At 36.9% G+C, this 22,063-nt stretch overlaps 1 protein-coding gene across 1 annotated transcript in view; it reads right to left on the minus strand.

Moving 5' to 3' along the window:
• Positions 1–351: 351 nt before the first annotated feature.
• Positions 352–22,063, minus strand: part of SYT10 (synaptotagmin 10) — a 65,898-nt gene continuing 44,186 nt past the window's right edge. Inside the window, exons 4-7 of the mRNA XM_003277808.3 lie at positions 11,276–11,396; positions 8,472–8,643; positions 5,963–6,092; positions 352–3,000 (exon numbers count right to left, since the gene is read on the minus strand). Of these exons, the coding sequence (XP_003277856.1) occupies positions 2,929–3,000; positions 5,963–6,092; positions 8,472–8,643; positions 11,276–11,396 (495 nt within the window). The 3' untranslated portion in view covers positions 352–2,928. The remainder of the gene's footprint in view (positions 3,001–5,962; positions 6,093–8,471; positions 8,644–11,275; positions 11,397–22,063) is intronic.

Genomic DNA, 22,063 nt, shown 5'->3' on the forward strand with positions numbered 1-22,063 from the left:
AGTGCTTGGCTCTGCTTTCCTGTCTTTATTCCCCTAGCACTAATCCTCACGATATTTGTTGCTGAACTGTGAATATATTCAATATGGAAATTTTTACATGTTAAATGAAGTATCAAAAACACAGGGTTGGCCTGACAAAAACAATTGTTGGGAAAAATATTATTAGGAAACCAGTGTGAAAAAAACAGTGTTCTGAGTTTTATGAAAAGATATACTTCACAAACATGAGTGTTCTTTTCATATTCAATTCCCTCACCTCCCGATTGCCTGGTGAATCCGGTAAAAACAACAACAAATCCCTCTCCGAAAACTAAAAAGAATATCAATGTTATTATGCTAATGAATCAACCCTTACTCTTTTTTTCCCAGACTTATATTTCGTGAGTCCCTGAAGAAGTCCCTGAACTTAGATGTTCATTATATACCTGAACTACAACTTCATAATGTGTCAGTATTGTCATTAAAATGTGATGTCCCACACAAATGAGAGGAGATTTGTAATATCAAACCTTACTTTAAATACTGAAACTAAAAATATTTCATCTTCAGTTACAAGCAGAAAGATGGTAAGTTATGTGTATATGAATGTGTGGGCTGTGTAGAGTGAGGGTGTGTTATATTAAAAGTGTTAGGATTACATTTTAATAATATGAACTGTCATTTTTAACAATCATGCCTTATTAATCTGAGCATAAACCTACCTCCTGAATTACATGAAAGATGAGTTGTGGTGAATTTCCTCTCCCTGATCTCTTTCTCAGGATTAACACATATCCTTGCATGAAGAGTTTATTCTAACTTCAAGGAAACGTTTAAAAAATTATTTTAAAAACTTATTTTAATCTACAATTCCCATATTAGAGTCTTCTGATTGGCCAATGGTTCACATTTTTTCATCACAAGCATTGGCTTTTTCTCCTTAGGGAGTAAAGAAAAGTGAGTTTCTAAGAATCAACAAAAAGTCCTTAAAATGTGTTTTTGGGTGAAAATAATTATACTCACTTAGGAAACGTAATTGCTAATTTACTTTAAGCTGCAGTTATATCTACTAATAAAACAATTGTCTCCAAAAATGTCATTCTATTAATAGTATAACTTTTTGTCTTCCTATTTGAAAAGTTTTATTTCCCAATAAAACAAATGATTTCAAAATGCAAGTGTCATCTTTCATTTTACCTATAGCAAATAATTCTTCTAGGCTTGACAAGGTAGCCACATGTTTTCAAACAGCTTTCTTCTATTATTTTCAATGAGAAAATGTTAGCTAGGAGTACCTGTTTTCCTTAGGGTGGTATAAGCATTTTTGAAAAATCTGAGGCAGAACTGTGTTTGCCTTTAAAATGTTAACATGCAAAATATTTACCTCTTAATTAATAGTAATGCCATCACTATAAGAGATGTCAACAAAATTTCAAGGCTTTTAAAACTTTTTTTTACTATTTAGAAATAATGAGAGTTTACAAAAATAAAAATTTCATAACCGCTGATAAAATTTTCTCATCCAGGTAAATATGTTTTTATTTTCTTGCCTTTTTTTTTAAAAAAAAAAACACTAATTTTGAAATAAGCTTGAAATATTTACTATCTATACCACACATCTCAAAAGTAAGGTTGGGGTAATTCAGTATAGATACCTTCCAACAGGGCCTGAAAATGGGACGAAATATGTTGACCTGATTTCAAAGAAAGTTCTGTCTTGTAAAAACACTTGCATAGTTTTTACATGTAGTGGCCTGAACCTTGATCCTTATGAAGGCAAATGCCTTTCATGCAAGGACTGGAGGCCTGGGCCTTTAGAATTAATTTGTTTATTATTATTAAGCATTGAAGTTGTATTATTAATATTTATAGGATATTTCTATATGTTGCTGAAAATAAATCATCCTTTCTTTAAGAAAATACTCAATTCCAACGATTAGCTTCTGACTGGGTTTAAGAGTCACCATTACTGTGTACAATCTAAACGATGATGAACACAGACAGTGTTGTTCCTTTGGTGTCTGTTAGTATGGTCTATCAGAAATACAGGATCTATATGATAGCTTCAAGTCACAAAAAATACATGTCACAGTACTCGAGAACCTTATGAACAAAAAAATGAACTTCTGATTCTGTTCACTTAGAAATACTAATGCTACATTTGAGATGAAGATTATTCGAATTTTAAAAATATCAGTTAAACAGTGCAACAGATATTTGAGCCAACGTTACAGCAAAACAGCATAAAATGGTAGCCACGACGGCTCAGCCTCCGTTTTTCAGCCAATAAGTGTTACTTCTTAAATTTATATTCAAAATGATTCTTTAAATTTACAGCTTTGTCTGTGTATTTTAAAGAACAAGCTTGACAGACAAAGTTTTGAGTTTAGCAGAGCCAAACCTCACCAAGAAAGTAATTTTCTGAGAATGAAAGAAAAGTATTATCAGATAAGGAACATTAATTTGATTGCGCAAGGATTTAATGTTGTGTAAGTTAAGTTCAAAATCTCCTTTTAAGTTTATATAGAACCAAGTGCACAACTAGAAATGAACACAGTATAACAAAATCAAACCCACACATATATGACATGTGCTACTTTATCCAATAGCAGCATAAACTACATTTAATTTTAGGTAAGTATGAACTGTTTAAAAAAACATTTCTTATGCAAAGAATTACAACATAGTAAAACACTCTTTGTGCTAACAGGCATTCGACACGAAGGCTAAAATGCCTTATGCAACTAAGGACTATATGTATTCAAGTAAAATGTATTGATGTTCAAAGTTAAAAAATCGACAATAAAAGTAAATAAAAAAGTGCACATCAGGTTTGTTCATTACTACAGATATACTTTAAATGAGGAAACCAAACCTTCCACATTTTTTTTCTGATTCAATGAGCACGTGATCCTGGGTTTTTAATATCATGGTCTCATTTTGGAGGCATTATGGTGTGGAAGGTGGTTTAGGAGAAGGGCAGGATCCTTGACTATCAAAACTGGTTGCCCGGCCAGGTAACTGAAAGACAAAAATTTCATAATATATGATCTAGTACAGAAACAGAACATAGTGGTTAGTTGTTGCTCCGTTTTAATAGTGAATATTCAACCATAATATGCGAATCTCTGAAGAAAAGAAATACATAACTCCCTTTGCCCTTCAGAACTTACCTTCTCTGCTACCATGAGGGGACACAGATGTCTCATAGAATGTAGGCAGAGCATGGTACACAGAGGTACATGGAGCAGCCCTGCGTGGACAACTATTTATGACTGCAGAATAATTTCAAATTTTACAACAGAGTTTTAGCTCTTTTCTATAAGAAATAAATGGTTTACTTCAGTAAACCATTCATCTCGGCTCACTGCAACCTCTGCCTCCTGGGTTTAAGCGATTCACTTGCCTCGGCCTCCCGAGTAGCTTGGAGTCCAGGTGCCCACCACCACACCTGGCTAATTTTTGTATTTTTAGTAGAGATGGGGTTTCACCATATTGGCCAGGCTGGTTTACTTTGGTGAGGGGCAATTTCTAGGAAAGAGCATAAGAGGTTCCAAACACAAGAGACTGCATTCCACTTGCTCTAAGGCAGGAGCTGATCATGGAGGCAGTTAATGAGATGAGAACTGCGTTTGGCAGATGGGAACCCCAAGTGACAGAGATACTTTCCCATGATCCTTAAATGCCTGTGTGTGTTTAAAAAGTTTAATTACAACAAAACGAATGATTATCTAGATAAAAGGAACCTGATTTTCTTTTTCTTTTCTTCTTTTTTTTTCTTTTTTGAGATGGAGTCTCACTCTTGTTGCCCAGGCTGGAGTGTAGTGGTGCGATCTCAGCTCACTGCAACCTCCACCTCCTGGGTTTAAGCAATTCTCCTGCCTCAGCCTCCCAAGTAGCTGGGACTACAGGCGCCCGCCACCAAGTCTGGCTAATTTTTGTATTTTTAGTAGAAATGGGGTTTCACCATGTTGGCCAGGCTGGTCTTGAACTCCTGACCTCAAGTGATCCACCCGCCTCAGCCTCCCAAAGTGCTGGGATTACAGGCGTGAGCCACCACGCCCGGTGGAGGAACCTGATTTTCTACATGATACTTTAGTCTTTGTTGTACCAATGGACACAACTCTCGGATAACTGTTCCCTACTCGTATTTATGCCTTCTGTGACAATAACATATAAATTACATACTTAATTTTCCTATAATGCACAATCCAGCTAGTTCTTAGGTCCCTAGTCCGTATATTCTGTTTGACCAGTGAATGTAGGAGCAGGGGTTAAAAGGAGCTATTTTGCTGGAGAATGTACATTTACACAATCTTGTTCTCAATAACTATCTGGGATCTTTTTCTGATGACTCTATTGTAGCTTATATATATAACTTCCTGTATATTCAGTTATGTATATAACTTCCTGTATATTCAGTTATGTATATAACTTCCTGTATATTCAGTTATGACAAAAGTGTCTACACATTCTCAAACACAAACGTGTGCCTATTACACAATTCCCTTTCATCAGAGAAATGTAAAGCTGCTTACTAAGCACTAATAAATAATTAATATGCCTTGGGTCATAAAGCACCTTTCTCTCATTCCTTGAGAGTTCTTGCTCACATTATCTCACTTCTCCCTGCATCATCCCTGTGAAGCCGGTAGAGGCATGCAGTTCTATTTTTGTTAAACATGGAGAAGTGTAGTTGGAGACGGAGTGAACAGGCTGCTCAGAAGTAGACAGTCAGAGAAACAAAATTAGAATCCACCTCTCCATTCAGAGTGAGTTCCTGCCCAACATGGCTTTACTCTCCTTTTCAGATTTTTGGAATTAATATTCACTTTTCATACTTAAGATCAGAACCAGGAAAATAATGCTAATTATACAATAAGCAGTAAAGTGTACTTTAGACAACATTCACTGTTGAAACAAATAATAACTTTCCAAGCCGTGAGCTACTCAGAGAATATACGTCTATACTTATAAAGTTCTAGGGGAAAACACCAAGTGACTGGGTATCTGTGTGTGTGTGTGTGTGTTTGTAGATGCATTTGTGTGTGTGTGTCTGTCTTTCATGATTTATACTAAATTATGAAGTCAGATAAAGACTTGACGTATTCACATATAAACAGATATTGACGATGACAGTTCACCTGTGTGAGCATGCAATGCTCATTTGGTGTTCATCCTATTTCCCTATGTCCTGAGTAACACAGCCAAGGTCACTTTTTTTGTGACTAAACTGAGATTAGAACCTCGTCCCACTGATAGTTAGTCAATTATACTGCACAGCCTCTCCCATTCAATCCAGTCCCTAGTGCCAGAACAAGAAGCACTAAGCACTTAACATTCAGCATTTCTTTAGTTTTACTCTGAGTTTACCACTATTTCAGAGTCACAGCAGAAACACAGAGGGTAAAGTAACTTGCCCAAGGTTTCACAGTAAGCAGTCACACAGCAAAGCCAGGCCTTGAACTCGACTAAACTGACATCTCAATATTTTAAAAATCTGTGGGCAACTTTACTTTCTGACCAGAGCTGAGGGAGACATATCTTTCTCCTTACACAGAAAAGTTATATTAGCTGACAGCACCTTTATTTAGGGATTGTTGAACACTCTAGGTAAGGTGGCTTTTTTTTATGGAAGAGAAGGACAAAAATGCAGTTTCCAGTTAGTAATAAACTTACTAGATTGCTCCAGCACTCATTGATGTAAGTTTTCAGGCTATGCAAAAAAAAAAAAAAAAAAAAAAAGACTTGCAAATTGCTTACTGTCCAAAAGAATATGAAGCCCAGAAAATGTAGTGTTTTTTAAAATCCAAGAAGGCACACAGAACTTTGAATATTAAATGTTAGAGAATGTGGGACAAAAGCAAGAACAATCTTTTCTATTTTTTTTTAACAAGGGTGAATACATAAAATATCAGATAAAGGTTAGCAGATAAATAATATTTAAGTAAAAGAGACAACAAAAAGGAACTCACAAGCTTACCTCCAGCAACGGGTGCCAGTGCGTTATTGGTTTTCGATGATAGGCCAGCATTTCATTCCAGTGGTCTCGCCCAAGACCTTCAGCATCCAGTCCTGTTCTGCACACTCCTATGACCTCGTTGTGTCCTACCCTATGATTTTTGGAATATTATATTTTCATTTCCAACATTCAAAGATAAAGGGGGTTTCACAAATATTAGTAGAATTTTAAAAATATGATGAAAACATTAGATTCTGTAATTTTGCAGATTATACTACTTCAGACCGAATGAAATCTCTGAAGTAAATCAACATTTACTAAACAGTATCAACATTCAAAAAATGAATGTGTATAAGAGGCACCCACAAACCATTTCGGTGCTTTGTAGTTTAAGCACATTTCATCATAATAAAAATGGCATGAATGAGAAATACCAGTAGGTCCTTACCTATATGGTGAGTGTCTTTCTTGGAAGCAGTCTTATTTAATACAAGTCATGTAAAACAAATCTTGTTCTTTCCACAAAGCTTAATGTTTTATAATGATGTTTAGATTTCTCACCAAGAAATACAGTACCAATTTTCTTTAATTGACTCTAAATGATATGTCAGTGTGTTACCACTTGTATTACAATTAAATAGGGCAGGCTTATGTTCAGTTGCGTGGCATGTGATTTATTTTTGCATAACAGAAAACATACTGGACAACATTTGTATTTTCTGTTCAGGTCCTGCTTTCATAGCAATGAATCAAGATGATAATAATAACAGTTAATATTTTTGAGAGCTTATTATGTGCCAGTGTTCTAGGTAGTTTAAATGTACTGACCCAATTAATTCTCCCACCATGACCATGAATATCATTATTATCATTCTCTCATTTTACAAATAAGCTAAATGCCCCGAAGGTTAGGAGCTGGCCTGACTTTACACACTTAGTAAGAGGCAGAGGCAGGAGCTGAATCAAAGGAGTTGTTGACTCAAGGGCACTTGTGGTTAAGGTGCTTCTCAAGAATGGAATGTCATTGAAAGGAGTTTCAATTTTGACAGACATCTCCAAAGATACTTTTGAGATGATTTTAGAACAATTTCATTACTTTTTTTTCCCATCATTGATGTAGATATGTATATGTAGTATTATTTTCTTTAATATGAAATTTCCCAAACAAGCATGTTTTTAGGTACAAAAATTTTGTCTTCCTGTGTATATCTTGTAGCATCCATTTCCCTAAAATTGCCCGAGTGACAAATGCTCAGTTGTATCTACCTGCATTTATTGCTGTGAGAAATCAATAGGGGTAATTGGCAAAGCAGAATAGGGCTCTTGATGAAAACATCTGCAACTTTTTTAGTTTGAAATTTCAGTGGATTCAAGAGTTCTCTCTCTCTTTCTAAATAGTAGTCACAAGTTAAATTTTTTTTAAAATTATAAATTCATTTCTAGTAGACAGTGCTTGCAAATGTTATTTTTCAGTGTTTTTCCCCCTAGCTCTAAGCCAGAGGAGAGCACATTAATTTCTCTCAGTTATAGGGTCCTGGTGATGATACTATAAAATGGACACTTCGCATGTGTTTGTGTGTTTTAGAACAAAATAAATTTACTAAGGTACTGTTTATGTGCTGATAATTTTGTAGGTTAAAAACACAAGTATTCATTTCCAAAAATTTTATAAATATAAAAGGCCAAATAATAAGAGGAAGTATATACTAAGGCCCAAATAAGAGACATAAACCATTGATGGGACAAGAGTTCAGAGGAAGAAGAGGATTGGTCAGCAAAGCAAGACTTACGGAGGTGCTGACATAAGCCAGGCTGTGGGGTGTTGGTGGGACAAGATATACAAAGCTGGAGGACAGTCCAGGCAACGGGGAGAGAGGGAGGGCAAAGGTAAGAGCTACAGTGGGAAGGATCTTCAGAGCTGCATAGGGGAGGTTGCAATGTTTTCATGAAAGCAGGAGTGACTCAAAGAGTGTGATCTGGAAGAACTATCCATAAAGCAATGCTTTAAGATTGATGTGAAGGCATCAAAGCTGTGTCCTTATGACTGCTCATTCACTTTCCACTCTTACTCCTCGTTGTTCACAGTTCTATATGACAAAGTTTTACAAATGGGAAAAGTGATTCTCAAAGTGATTATGTAACGTGTCCTCTCATGCAGCTAGTTGATGATAGAGCTCGGGTAAGCATCATGATATTTATATTCCAGCCTAGTTGGTAAAACAAATTCTGTTGATTATAATCTCTGTTGTTACTGTAAAAAGACTCCAGAATAGCGCTTTCTTGAATATGTTCTATACTACTTCTGGACCCATTCTTTCACCAGTCCCAGGTGAATTTTAATTTAAAGATGACTTCTCTTGGAAATGAAAATCCAGAACTATAACACAGAAAACAATGAATTTTGAAGGAATCCTTATTCCCTCCTCCAATTTAAATTAAAACTGTTGTAGCAGTAAATGACCTGAAAAGCTGAGTTTGGCCTGTGCATGAAGACATGGCTGCTCTTCAGTGAGAAGAGAGACACACATACCTATCGTAATCCATGACCGCAATGGAGAGGCTGACCTGGTCCACGTTCTCTGGAGGGATGTCAAAAATAATGGCCTCATTGTACACGGGGTTTAGAGTGTTTTTCTTTGTAGTTGTTTTCCTCTTTTTTAATCTTCGACCTTCACACATCAGGGACACTTTGACATAAGGATCTAGGAATAAGAAGACAACTTTACTAAAATAAAAGGAATAGTACAAAGCATACATAAAACTGCAGTTTATTTTTAGTAAATAAGACCTATAGTACTAAGGCCTATATTAAGACCTTTAGTATTACCAATTTTAAATTGGTCTCCAAAAAAAAGAGTAATTGTAGTAAGGTTAGTTTCTTTCAAAATGGTCTAGAGTAAGAAGATCAAAACTTGTGAAAGACTTAGCAACACTGTACCTAGACAGATAGAGACGATCACAATAAGCAGAAATTAGAAAGCAAAAGCTATACTTGGAATTTCCTTCAATTACTGGAAAAGAACCTAAAATTAAAAATATCATTTGCTTGATAAGGAACTTGGATGGAAAAAAATGATACTTACAAGTGACTTATTGCATGCACAACAGTAAATGATAAAAGGGGGGATATTTGGTTTAAAGATGGCCACAAAAAGAAGGCTCCTGATATGACATTGTCTACATCATGCCAATTACAGGGGAAAAATTTAGTTGGGCTACATTTTTACAGGCCAAAGGGATCAGATAATTGATAACAAGTTCTGCTACAGCTGACTTGATATCTATCCTATTACCCTTACCATCTTAAATTGTAAAACTGCTATAGTATTATAGAAAATTATATGATGGTTATACAAAATTTCCAACAAGCCTTACTTTTGCACCTTTTATTCAAAGCAGGCACGGTTTTGGGAGGTGATACTGACATTGGGTTGAGTACACTAGATAGTTAAACAATCGGTGTCTGCTATCTTAATTTTTTTTTTCATTCTGACCATCCTCTAACCGTAGCACCAATTTTTTTTCCTATTTCCATAGTAATACATTTTATTTCCATAGAATAAACCAAAATGATGGCAATATTAATTTATTTGAGCACGTGAATCCTTCTTAAACTCTTGAAATGTGTATCTCTGTATTTCCAAAGTATTCCCATCAAGAAGCAAGGTATTCGTGGCTGGAAATACGGTATGTAGAGGAAAACAAGATAACAGGGTAATGTTAGTGTCTGTTTCCTATTTATTTTTAAATTTTTAAACAGTAGGAAGTACGTCCTAAGGAGAAGCTCATTTCTGTGATGCAGCTTTGTGTTTACGACCACAGGCCTAGGCCTTCTAATGAACAGTGAGAAGAGAGGCATGGATTACCCTTTGTAACTCCCGTCACGTCTCTGACTACATTTTTCTGCTTGTGACAAGGATAATTTACTGGCTCTTTAGTTGATTCACAACCCTGTTGTGAGGATTAATGAGGAGGTGCTCTCAAAGCATGCGCTCCTCCGATGAAAAGTTTCATATAAATAAAATGTAATCTTGCACTTAATTATAACTTTGATGTTGTTTTCTTGACTCAAAATTTGATCTCTTTTCATACACAGTAAAAAAGAGTAGAATAAACAATTTGCAGAGTACAGTTTATTTTAAATTCTTCAACATTTACTGACCCAAGACTTTTTCACCAAAATTAATGTAGAATTTACTCGTTCTACTTTCACATACACACGGTGTATCGCAAATTTTAAAAAACGAACATCATGACATAGTTCAAAAATCCATGATAGACAGAGATACAATAAGTAGTGTCTCTCCCATTTGTCTTCATCCCTTAGTTTTCGTATATCACTTCAGTATTTTTAATACGGATATTAGCAATATGAATATATATTCCAAATTTCCCCATTCTTACACAGAAGGGTGCATAATATTCATAGTAATTTTTTACCTCCTTTTAAAAATTCACTTGTACATCCTGGAGCTATTTCCACACCAGAACTTACAGTTCCCTTATGTTTTTTTGTGATGCAAATTTAGATTTTGTTGTTGTTCTGCAAAACCACAAATTATAGATCTTCCCCAAATGTCATCCTTTATTTCCACCACTATTTCTTATTTCTGTTTAATACAACAAATACCTACCAGTCTCCCTACTGTTCCCTTACCATTTTTCTTCCACAGAGCTGTGCCGGTGTTTACGTATTAAGTTCTAAATAACTACCCAGAACTGCAGTGAATTAAATAAAAGGATGAAGAAGCATGATGTGTCTTTATCTTTTTATCAAAGTTAGCACAAGAAGAATTTCCTTCAAGAATTTCTTTCAGAATCTTCAAGAAGCATTAATTTATTTTATTATTTATTTCAGACCCTACAGATGCACAAATTTTTAGTTAGGTGGCAAAAATGCAAATGCAAATGGTAGTCATGGAACATGGCTGTTTCTCTGCAGATCAGGTGAGGGGAATAAGTTCAGACTAAATATATCTTCACATGGCCTCACTCATGGCTTAAGCCTAAGAATCTTCCTTTATAAACAACTGACTAGCTGAAAGTAGGGGAGTAGATGGTAAATTATGTATCTTTGAGACGGTACTAAATTGATAGTGGAAGAAATAGAAACAAGAACCCAAATTCAGATCTATTTGATAACAGCTTTCAAAAATTTCATAATGATAATGTAAATAAAAGAGGTGAATTGGAACATGTAGATGTGTAATCTTTTTTTTTCTTTTGTAGTACCCCCATTATAGACAAATAATTCAGTAGTCATGTATCATTTTAGATGCATGAAATATTTTACTTGGGATTGTGCCCTCGGTCCTATGGCCGTTGTGTGCATACCTGATGAGCCAGTAATATCCATCGCCTTCAGATTCCTGCACTTAATGACTGTCAATGTCATACGCCCGGCCGTCGGCAAGTAACAAAGGGAAAACATGATTTCACCCAGGTCTATACTTTCCTAGAAAGGCAATCGGAATGTCAGCAATTTCAAACATTGAAGGGTGAAAACCAAAAATAATGAAAGACGTTGAATACAAAATCACTTTAGTAGAATACTGGAATGTCATTTTAAATTGTTTTATTGAGGATAATACAGATAACATTGCAAGAAAGCTATTCTGAATGCAGTAAGCAAAAAGAGTGTATCCCAGCTGCTTATTTGCTATCTCCACTTGTATTTACAACAAGAATCTCAAACTTAACATAGTCAAAATCAGACTACTGATTCCACCCATGCCCCATCATCTTCCAAAACTGATTCTTCTGTCAGTGTTTCCATAATCAACAAACGGCATCACAATTCACCCAAAGGCTGAAGCCAAAAACCCAGTGGTGACTATTATTCTTTTATCCTCACCCTATGAGCAACCCATGGGCAAGTCCTGTCTACACTGTCTACAAAACATATCCCAAATCAGTGACTTTCTTTTCAGCTCTACTACTGCCATTCAAGCCACCATCACCGCTTGTCAGGATTACCTCACTAGCCTCTAAAACCAAACTCTCATTCCAGAAGTTAATCTTCAAACAGCAAAGTGATCATTTATGAAATGCAAATCTCTTGCTTAAAACTGTTTAAGGGATCACAACTGTAGTGGAATAAAATCCAAACTCCTTACCCTGGCATATAAGTGGAATAACTTCAAGTCCTGGTGTGCTTGGGACATTCCCGGTTTATACCTATTATTATGGTGTAATTATTAAGAACATCCCCGTCCACATTTGTTTTTTGAGACAGAGTCTCGCTCTGTTGCCCAGGCTGGAGTGCAGTGTTATGACCTCGGCTCAGTGCAGCCTCCACCTCTGTTCAAGCGATTCTCCTGTCTCAGCCACCTGAGTAGCTGGGATTACAGGCAATGCAACACCACATCTGGCTAATTTTTGTATTTTTAGTTTTGACTGTTGGCCAGTCTGCTCTCAAACTGTTGACCTCAAGTGATGTGCCCACCTCAGCCTTCCAATCTGTCCACATTTAAATGTGTCTTTGTTTGGCTAATACATTAGAACATCACACACATAAGGTTTATGTCATCTGGGCCCTACCTTTCTCTCCAACATTTTCTCATTCCTTTCCCCTCCGAGGTCGGATGCAGACACAAATGTCTTTCTGTGTGTGTGTGTGCATGTGTGTGCGTTACTCAAACAAATGAAGTTTGTTCCTGCTCTGGGGCCTCTGTGTGTTTTTTTTCCCTTTGACTAGTACTTCTTTCTCTTAAATCTTTATATGGCTGACTTCTTACCACGCAGAACTCAACTCAAAGAGCATCTCTGCAGTGGGGTCTTCTCCCATCATTCATTCTGAGACTGCACATCCTTCATATCCTATACTCACCCCACTCCCAGACCCTTCACATATTTTTTGTAGTATTTATTGTCTGATATCATCTTTTACATTCTTTTTTGTTTGTTTCCCTGACTCCCAGATATAACACCCAGGAGAGCAGGGTTTTTGGCTGTCTTACTTTCTACAATGTACTGAAATGCATGGTGCATAGCTGATACATATCAGTACATATTTTTTGAAGAACTGAATACATTATTTAATTAATCTGGATAAAACTTGACCTGTTTTTTTTTCATTTTTATAAAGCAGAACTGTCCACAGTACCCTGATATCGATTTATATGTGGTCTTTGACTGCAGAGGTGGTGGACAAATGAAAATGAATGTGGATAATGGACAATTTAGGATGCTCCTTAAAGAGTTGTTTACAGGATTCAATGAAATCATGCCTGGTAAGAAATTTGTGGCAGGTTTACTTCTGGGGGAAATAACTCGCTGATTATGCTCTCAGGTCCACAGAGCTGGGGTCTTAAACATTTTTCATGATACACTATTGACATCTATTGGGCTCACTCATATAGCTCAGGTTCTGATTGACATGATTCTCATTTCTTTATTCATGGTCTAGAAGTTGTACAGACCAGTAATTCAGAGAAAAAACTAATTAAATTTGTGTTCGACCCCCAGTTTTCTACTTTCTAAAAGTGAGGTCCTGGGAAATTCAATTAAGTTTTTAATCTCCAAAATTTCATTTTCAACTTGAGAATAAGGCTCACTTCACAAGGGTTGTAAGCATTAAAGGAGATAATGTAAATAAAGCATAAGGCACTTTATGCAGTGTTTGGCATGTGATAAGGAATGATGTTTTGTTCACTACTGTATTGCTAGCACATGCAGCAGTGCCTTAGATAGGCATTCAGTAAGTACTGGATAAATGAAAAGCTTAATAATGGAAGTGATTAGTATTGCAAGAATATTAGTAAACAAAAACTATTTTGAAAGAAAGGTATATCCAACTGGGTGTCCTTTGGGCTAGTGGATTGCTGTAGACCAAAAATTGTGAGGGGTGAGGAAAAACAGAAAGAGCACAGCCTCCTGCTGAAGAAGGAACATCCTTCTCTTCCTTCTAACATGTTTTTTTTATTTTTTGAGACAGGGACTCTTACTCTGTCACCCAGGCTGGAGGGCAGTAGTGCAACCACGGCTCATGGCAGGCTGAACTTCTGGGGCTCAGGCGAACCTCCCACCACAGCCTAGCTGGGATTATAGGCATGTACCACCAAGCCTGGCTAATTTTGGTATTTTTGTAGAGACAGGGTTTCACCATGTTGGCCAGGCTGGTCTTGAACTCCTGGGCTTAAGCATCTACCTGCCTTGGCCTCCCAAAGTGCTGGGGTTACAGGCGGGTCCAATCTCACACATGCAGTGTGGAGATGGGGAAATTAATAGCAGTAAGTCTAGTGAAGACAGCAAGAAAAAATAGCTACAAAGACACAAAACTGCTTAAAAAAAGAAGCAAATATTCTAAAAAGAATAGCAAATTGGAATCATTTTGTATTAGGGGTATTAAACAATAATAGTGCCTCAGTAACTTAAACTCAATATTTTATTACAGACTTGAACAGTAATTAATATTTAAAGTAATGACCTGAGTCATCAAGATAAGGAAATATACCCTATATGTTCTGTTCAAGAAAATAGAGACACGTACACTATTTTTCAGGATTATTTTTATCCAAAATGCTTAAAATGTTTAAAGTGGTATTATAATTTCAGCTTAAAATGAGTAAGGCTTTGAGGTTCTGAAATTGTGGGTAGTCTCATTTTTCTACAATTTTATATAAACATGAGTTTCCCATATCAACCTCTGAAAAATTCTTGTATTTTGGGGCAAATAACCATTTGAAAGCCTGTTACAAAGTCTAGGATGCAGTGTTCCACAAAATTTATTTCCAGTAAGAAGACTTTTATTCCATTCTCATACACACTAATTTATTTGGCTGAACAATCACAATAATAATCTTCAGAGTTCCTACTTGGAAAAGGGGCATATGAAAAAAGGGCAACACTGAAGCTGGCTCAGAGGTTCTAAATTTGATTTCTTCATGCTGGCTCCACCAGAATGGAGCTGGGTAGATAAAGACCATTTTTTGATGATCAGCTATAGTCAACCTCACAGACTGAGTCACAGTTATAAAGTTTGTTCCGTGTAGTCTCTTTCCAAAATAAAAGTCACTGGAAAGATAAATTGACATGCAAATATTTGTACTGCACATCCTATTACAGGACTAATAGTAAAATCAAGCTGTAGCAATGGAGTGTAAGAGATGGAGAGAAGGCAGATTAAAGGCTCCATAACTACAAGGTTTATGAACCAAGAGAAGTATTCCTGGAGGGAAATAATCATTAGGTTGGGCTTAAAGAATTAACCAGATGGGATTTCACAGGGTGATGAGGAATAATGCTGTATGTGAGTACTATGATTATTCTCAGAAATAAAAATGGTCAGTGTGCATTGAGAAATAGGGAGTTTGGAAACATGTTAGAGGACAGTTAGGCTTGATGTAGTTGTTTGATGTCTTCTATGGGCAAGGTGTTGGTGACATGAAAGGGTGGGAGCTTGGCAGAGTGGAAAGGGTGTAGGTTCCTGGGTCAAAAAAACTGGAGTTAAAAATACCAAATCTTCCGCGTTCTATTCCCAAGCACGCGGCAAAAATACTTGACCTCTCTGAGCTTGAGTTTAATTGCAAATAAAATGGAGACTATAATAAGTAACTCGAAAGGTAGATATCAAACATGTAAAGTGCCTGGTGTAAACAGGTACTCAAAAACAATAATGATGTTAATGAAAATAATATTTGAAAAAAAAATTTCTTTATCTTGAGTAGGCTAGATTAGGATGAAAAAAGACATAAGAGAGAGAGGTCATTGAAGTAAAGTTGGTGTGGGAAGATGTTGGCTGAGGGAAAGTTTGAATTCAGTGATATATTAGGAAGTAAGAATCATTAACACGTATTGAAAAAAACTAAACAAACAATTGGTTGCTGTGGTGATAGCAGTCATCACATCAACTTAGCACCTTAAATGCAGCCTGTCTTCCACATTTCCTTGGTGGTAAGAAAACAGATGGTTTTCTTCCCACTGTTAAAAGTGAGATGCAGAACTAGATCAAATGAGCTTCTTCATCAAGTTACTAGTCCTTCATCCACCTGCCCACACAATAAGCTACAACAAAATACAGACCCAGAGTGGGTCTACTGGATTCAAACTACTGTAAAATGTATTTCTCCCTGACCTACACTTCTCATTCACCTGAGAAAATCATGGAATTTAACCTTGAACAATCTACTTAACCTCACTTGACCTCAATTTCCTTGGCATAACATGAGGTGCTCAAAGAGGTGAGCTAATTTATTTTCCAGCTCTAAAATTGTGTAATTTTAAGCACCGGTAAAAAATGAGAACTAAATAACACATATAGTTTAGGCACGTTGGAGAATGTGTGGTCAAGCCCTTTCAGGCCTTGTTTGCTATAGCCCTGGCGGAGCCTCCTTGAAAAGACCACAGTCACTGATGTGAATAGATAAATTTAAAGGTCAAGAACAAGTGGTCCTAAAAAGTGGCTACCATTTAAACTTCCAGATGATATGCTAGAGGAGGAAGGATGCAATCCTCAAGGCTGACAGTATCAGGCTTGAACTAGTTGGGGATTCATGAGGAAAGGCCATACAGGATAATAAATGTGCAATGTCATTTCTGTTATCTTCTGGCTCTGCTAAAATTCTCAAGAGTATTATCTGATGTGTGGTGAACACTCAGGATACACAATATGAAGTCCAAACTATTTGACATGACACATGTGGCCCCTACTAATCTGGTCTCTACCTTTTTTTTTCTGCCTTCATCTCACAAATTTTTTGTTATGCTCCCACAACCCAAAAACTCTGCCCTCCATATATATAAAATAAGTAATTTGCAAGGTAGATATCCAACATGTAAAGTGCCTGGTGTAAACATATTATATATATATGTATGTATATATGCATATGTATACACACACACACACACACATAATGATGTCTGGTCAATCTCTAAACTTTCATTCATTCATTAGCACGGTCATGTCTACTGAGTGCATAAAAAATGCCAGGCACTCTTCCAGTCATTGAAGAAACACTGATAACTAAGACACAATTTTTCTCCTCCTAGGGCTTATATGTGATTTTGGACAAGTTACTTAACCTTGAAGAACACCACACAATTAATTAGGGGACAAGCTTTGATGATAACACAGGTCTGCATAATTTTAAATTACGTTTTTTTGTTTGTTTGTTTTTTTGAGACGGAGTCTCCCTCTGTTGCCCAGGCTGGAGTGCGGTGGCAAGATCTCAGCTCACTGCAACCTCTGCCTCCTGGGTTCAAGCAATTCTCCTGCCTCAGCCTCCTGAGTAGCTGGAATTATAGGCACGTGCCACCATGCCTAGCAAATTTTTGTATTTTTAGTAGAGACGGGGTTTCGCCATGTTGGCCAGACTGGTCTTGAACTCCTGACTTTAGGTGATCTGCCCACCTTGGCCTCCCAAACTGCTAAGATTACAGGCATGAGCCAACGCCTGGCTGCTTATTTTTTTATTTTATTTTTTATCTTGTGTTGTAAATGTTTTCTAGAGAGATACTTGGATTTTAATTATGGGAAGAGCGATGAAAGATATTTGATTCTTTCCATGACGATCTAGGAGGGCATTAGAGGTGGGTGACAACGTAAATGAAGAAAGATGAGTAAAGGCAAAGGGAATTAGAAACAGAGGGGTCAGCTTATAGGGAGGCTGTGAGGGGAGGCTTAGAGTGCTCAATGAAAGCACGGGCTCTGGCAAAGCCAGAGTATGATTTGAACGGCAACACAGTGGCCTTATTCTAAATGGCCTCTCCTCAGAAGCCCATAATCAAATCACCTCTGACTGTCTCTGCAGTCAGGATGAGATCCATTTTTATGGCTAATAACAATTACGTGGAGGGGTTGCAGTTATATTTAAAAGGGATAAATACAAGGACAATATATGTCAGAGTGCAGTTTGCAGCCTGACACACAGTAGGTGCCAGAAAACATACTACTTTTCTTTTTTGCTCAAAACCATGTTTCTGAGGTCAGTGATTATCATAAGGTGAATGTGCATACAAAAGCTTACTAAATGAGTAAATAAATAATAAGGTATCGGGCCAGGTCATGACTTCTGTTAGTTGCAGGAGAGGCAGTGAAAGCTACCAGCAACCAGAAAACAAGTGACAAAGACACTTTTTACGGGTGTTGTGGTTTGTGTGAACAAAATTTCCTGAAATTGTGCAAGTGCTTGCCCACATAGGATGACCTTGAGAATACAATAAACCAGTCATAACAGTTTTGAGCCATTTAAAGATACATGCAAGGTTTGGGGAGCTACAGTTAGAAGATACTTATCTATTAGTTTTATTGGACCTTATTTCTCTATAGATCTCTCTAGTCTTGTGTGATATGGGATTATGTTTGCTGTAATTCTATAGCACAATAAAATTTCAGAATCAAACGTATTCCTAAGGTCTGAAAATTGCTCTTTTTCCTTACATATCTGGTAATTTTCCTCAAACAGCCAGCACATGCAGTCTAGTGACTCTAGATGGCAAATGGGAGGGAGGAAGAAGCAATTTGATGGAGTACAATTAGGAAATGTAATTAACATGGTAACCCTTTTCCAGTTTCTAGCCCACTTTCCCCTTTTCTTTCAAAGAACCACAACTTTTGCACAACATGCCCTCCCCGCCTTTCCTCTTCCTCCCAGTGATTCTGATTCAATCAGGTTTCACTGTGTTCCATAGAGGTCAGGGAAGAAACAGGAAAAGGAGGCTTCTATCACAAAACCTAGTGAGAGTCCTGGATTTTTACATCATATTTTCATTATTCACTCTTTTCTGCCTTCTCTACTTGAAGATAAAATGGTCACCAGGTGCCTTTCAGCAGGACTTCCTTGTATTTCTGCACAAAAGAAGGAATGAATTTTACACTAAGCACATAATCTTAAGCATTGTGCTCGGCCATGGCACTAAATCCAGGTGAAGCATAGCTGAGGTCAGGGCAGGAACGGGCCAGAGAACATGGCTGCGTTAGAGGCAGGATAATTACAAAACCCCTCTGGGCATTAAGCGATTAACAGCAACAACCCAGAGCTAGTATTGCCAGGACACTGTTTAAGAGTGCCCATGTTTCTGCTCAATGGGAGATCCATTTTCAGTTCCCTTCCAAATGCGAAATAACTACTAGTTTGGTGCAAAAATAATTGTGGTTTTTGCCATTAAAAAAAAAAAATTGCAAAAACCACAATTACTTTTGCACCAACCTCATAGATGCCAGAATGGTTTAGCTCTTGTCCTATCCAGCACAACCATGGACTTTAGCTACCAGGAGCCACAAAGTGACAGAGCTGAGGCTTTAAAACAATCCTTCCTTGATTTAACTTTAATTTAATTTTAATCAAGTCTCAAAATTAGCTGTGTAATGAAGACAGTGAAGTAAGAGGGAACAGCCCAACATAGATACTGAGATGAGCAACTTGAGACACAAAAAGAGGATACAAATTTCATAACAACTCTTCCCTTCATCATACTGGTTAAGAGATAATCATAAGCTTCTGGGTGCAAAAAACCAGAGACTTATTCTCAAACTTCCATCATCATTTACAGATAGGGGCATGAAAACCTGTGCAATAAACTATATACAACTCTCCTTAGAGTGTTCGATGCTTTTAAATATCTTTACAAAATTCTTAATTAAAGGAGTCCCTGTAAGAATTGCTGTATATAGACACCTAGACGGGATGAACTTGGCTTCACTATTTTAGAGTCTATCTTAAATTGATTGAAATTGTTCCACTTCTTGCTCTCAAAGTTTCTTCTCCACGTAATAGCCACACATCTTACTGATTCTAAGGACGTCTATGGCTCACTTCTCAACAAAAGCCATCAATAGCCTCAGATGTCACTCAGAATAAAACCCAAAGCTCTTTCCATGGCCTGAAGACTCTAGATGACCCGACCCTCGGCTATCTCTCTGATTTCATCTCCCATCACTCTCATCAGAGAGTTCTTATCTGAGCACTCTATCTAGGGTGGCCCCAACTCCACTACCACTGCCTACTTCCTGCCCTGCCTCATGTTTCATAGAGTACATGCCTTCATTCATGTGCATATTGTATATTTCCTTCATTATTATCTGTCTTCTTTTCTAGAATGTTGGCCTTACAGAAAAGGAACACTTTATGTCCTAAGATGCTGGGAAGAGTGTCTGGTAAACAGGAGAACTAAACAAAAGTTTGCTGGGTTGACGGGTGTAAGATCCTTGCTCCTTTCTATATAAGCAGATTGTACGTTACAACATTAGCAGTCTACTGTTATGATAACAGTGTGTTTGGGCACAATTTCCTGTGTCCAGTTATCTACACTCTTCTGTAGACTGGTATTTGATAGATGCCAGCTTCCTTTTACTTACCGTAGGGTGTGAGATGATAGATATTGAAAAATCTAAAGCACTGTAAAAGCATGAATACAATGGACATCCAGTCAGTAAGGTCTCTGGTTTACTGAATTAAATGTGCAGGACTTAATGCAATACATGTGATGGCATAGTCTTGTATAATATTGTCACATTTGGTTCTATTTTTAAGATTTAGGAAAAGAGTTAAGGCATCAGCATCTCTCATTCATTTTTTCAAAATATGAGGGTAATACATTTAAGAAATCTAAATATTAGGGCAAGAACTCTAGGACGTGGAAGTAGCTGGGATATGAGCAGTCGAGTGGATGACAAGAAGGTGTTTTCTCTATGTGCAACGTGATAGCATGTCGGGGATAACTGACAATTAGAAACTTTAAATTTACAAACATTTTACATTTATTATCTAATTTTACTTTCAAAATATTCCTGTTGGGTTGATATTATTATAAACCTCTTTTTGTGGATGAAGAAACAATTTCAGAAATGTTAAGCAACTTATTGTAAGTGATACAGCTAAAGGTAACCATCCCGGGATTCTAATGAAAGTATACTCATTAGCATTTTAATTCCTGTACTTTCCTGCTTCACTCTGTGGCTTTATCTAATAGAAATAGTGCTTACACGGGCACAGTGGCTCACGCCTGTAATCCCAGCACTTTGGGAGGCCGAGGCGGGCGGATCACGAGGTCAGGAGATCGAGACCATCCTGGCTAACATGGTGAAACCCTGTCTCTACTAAAAATACAAAAAAATTAGCCAGGCGTGGTGGTGGGCGCCTGTAGTCCCAGGTACTTGGGAGGCTGAGGCAGGAGAACGGGGTGAAGCCGGGGGGCGGAGCTTGCAGTGAGCTGAGATCCCGCCACTGCACTGCATCCTGGGCGACAGAGTGAAACTCCGTTTCAAAACAAACAAACCAACAAAACAAAACAAAACAAAAAAAGAAACAGTGCCTACAATTTTAGTGGCCAGAAAAACAAAATTGTTTTTGTGGTCTTAGATTTCAAAGCCAGCAGATAAAGTACTATATTTCTTTGAAAAAATTTTTTAGAAATTAGAAAATCAGATACTTGATTTATAGCAAACTGCTTAATGCAGCCTGTTATAGAGGAGGAGAATTATTCTGAACATTTACATTTAAAAAGCATCTGCATATTCTTGTCACTCTATAAGGGTGTGTTAATAACTAATAATAGTTATACTGGTTAAATGCAAGGAAGAAATAGAACAACTTTAAACAGCATCTTTGGAACTACATACAAGAGGCCCAGCTATGTTGCTGGAGCGTTATGGAGCTAAATAGCTTCTCTTTATTTCCTACAACCTTCAAGCATTAAAATATACCAGGACACAGCTGATAGAATAATAAACCAAATATGGATTTTTTGTTAATTCCATCTAAGAGAGAAAAACTGCCTGGACGTTTTCTGAAATAACATTGAATCCAACTGATTTTTAAAACAAGGAAAAGAGAAGCATTGCTTAGTTCTCTATGCATATCAGTCACAGTTTTACAAGACAGATTTGACAGGATTATAAGTTTTAAAGGCCTTATGCATATGTTTTTGCCACAAGTGTTATGTTACAAATTTCTGTAATTCAAACTATATTAGCTTTGGCAATTCCAATTCTGTAAGCCAATAGTTGGACTTCTGTGTTTCACAAGAAAATTCATTTCTTTTCCTTCCTCTTTAGTGTATTTCAAGTATGGTAAAACTCTAATATCATGCAGGGCGAACAACTGAACTAGGAATGAAAGATTTAAAACCTAGTTCTGGCTCTTCTACTAATCAGCTTTGTGAATTTTAATTATTTTCTTAACA

The sequence above is a fragment of the Nomascus leucogenys genome, chromosome 23 (assembly GCF_006542625.1).
Source record: "Nomascus leucogenys isolate Asia chromosome 23, Asia_NLE_v1, whole genome shotgun sequence".
NCBI classification, from domain to species: Eukaryota; Metazoa; Chordata; class Mammalia; order Primates; family Hylobatidae; genus Nomascus; species Nomascus leucogenys.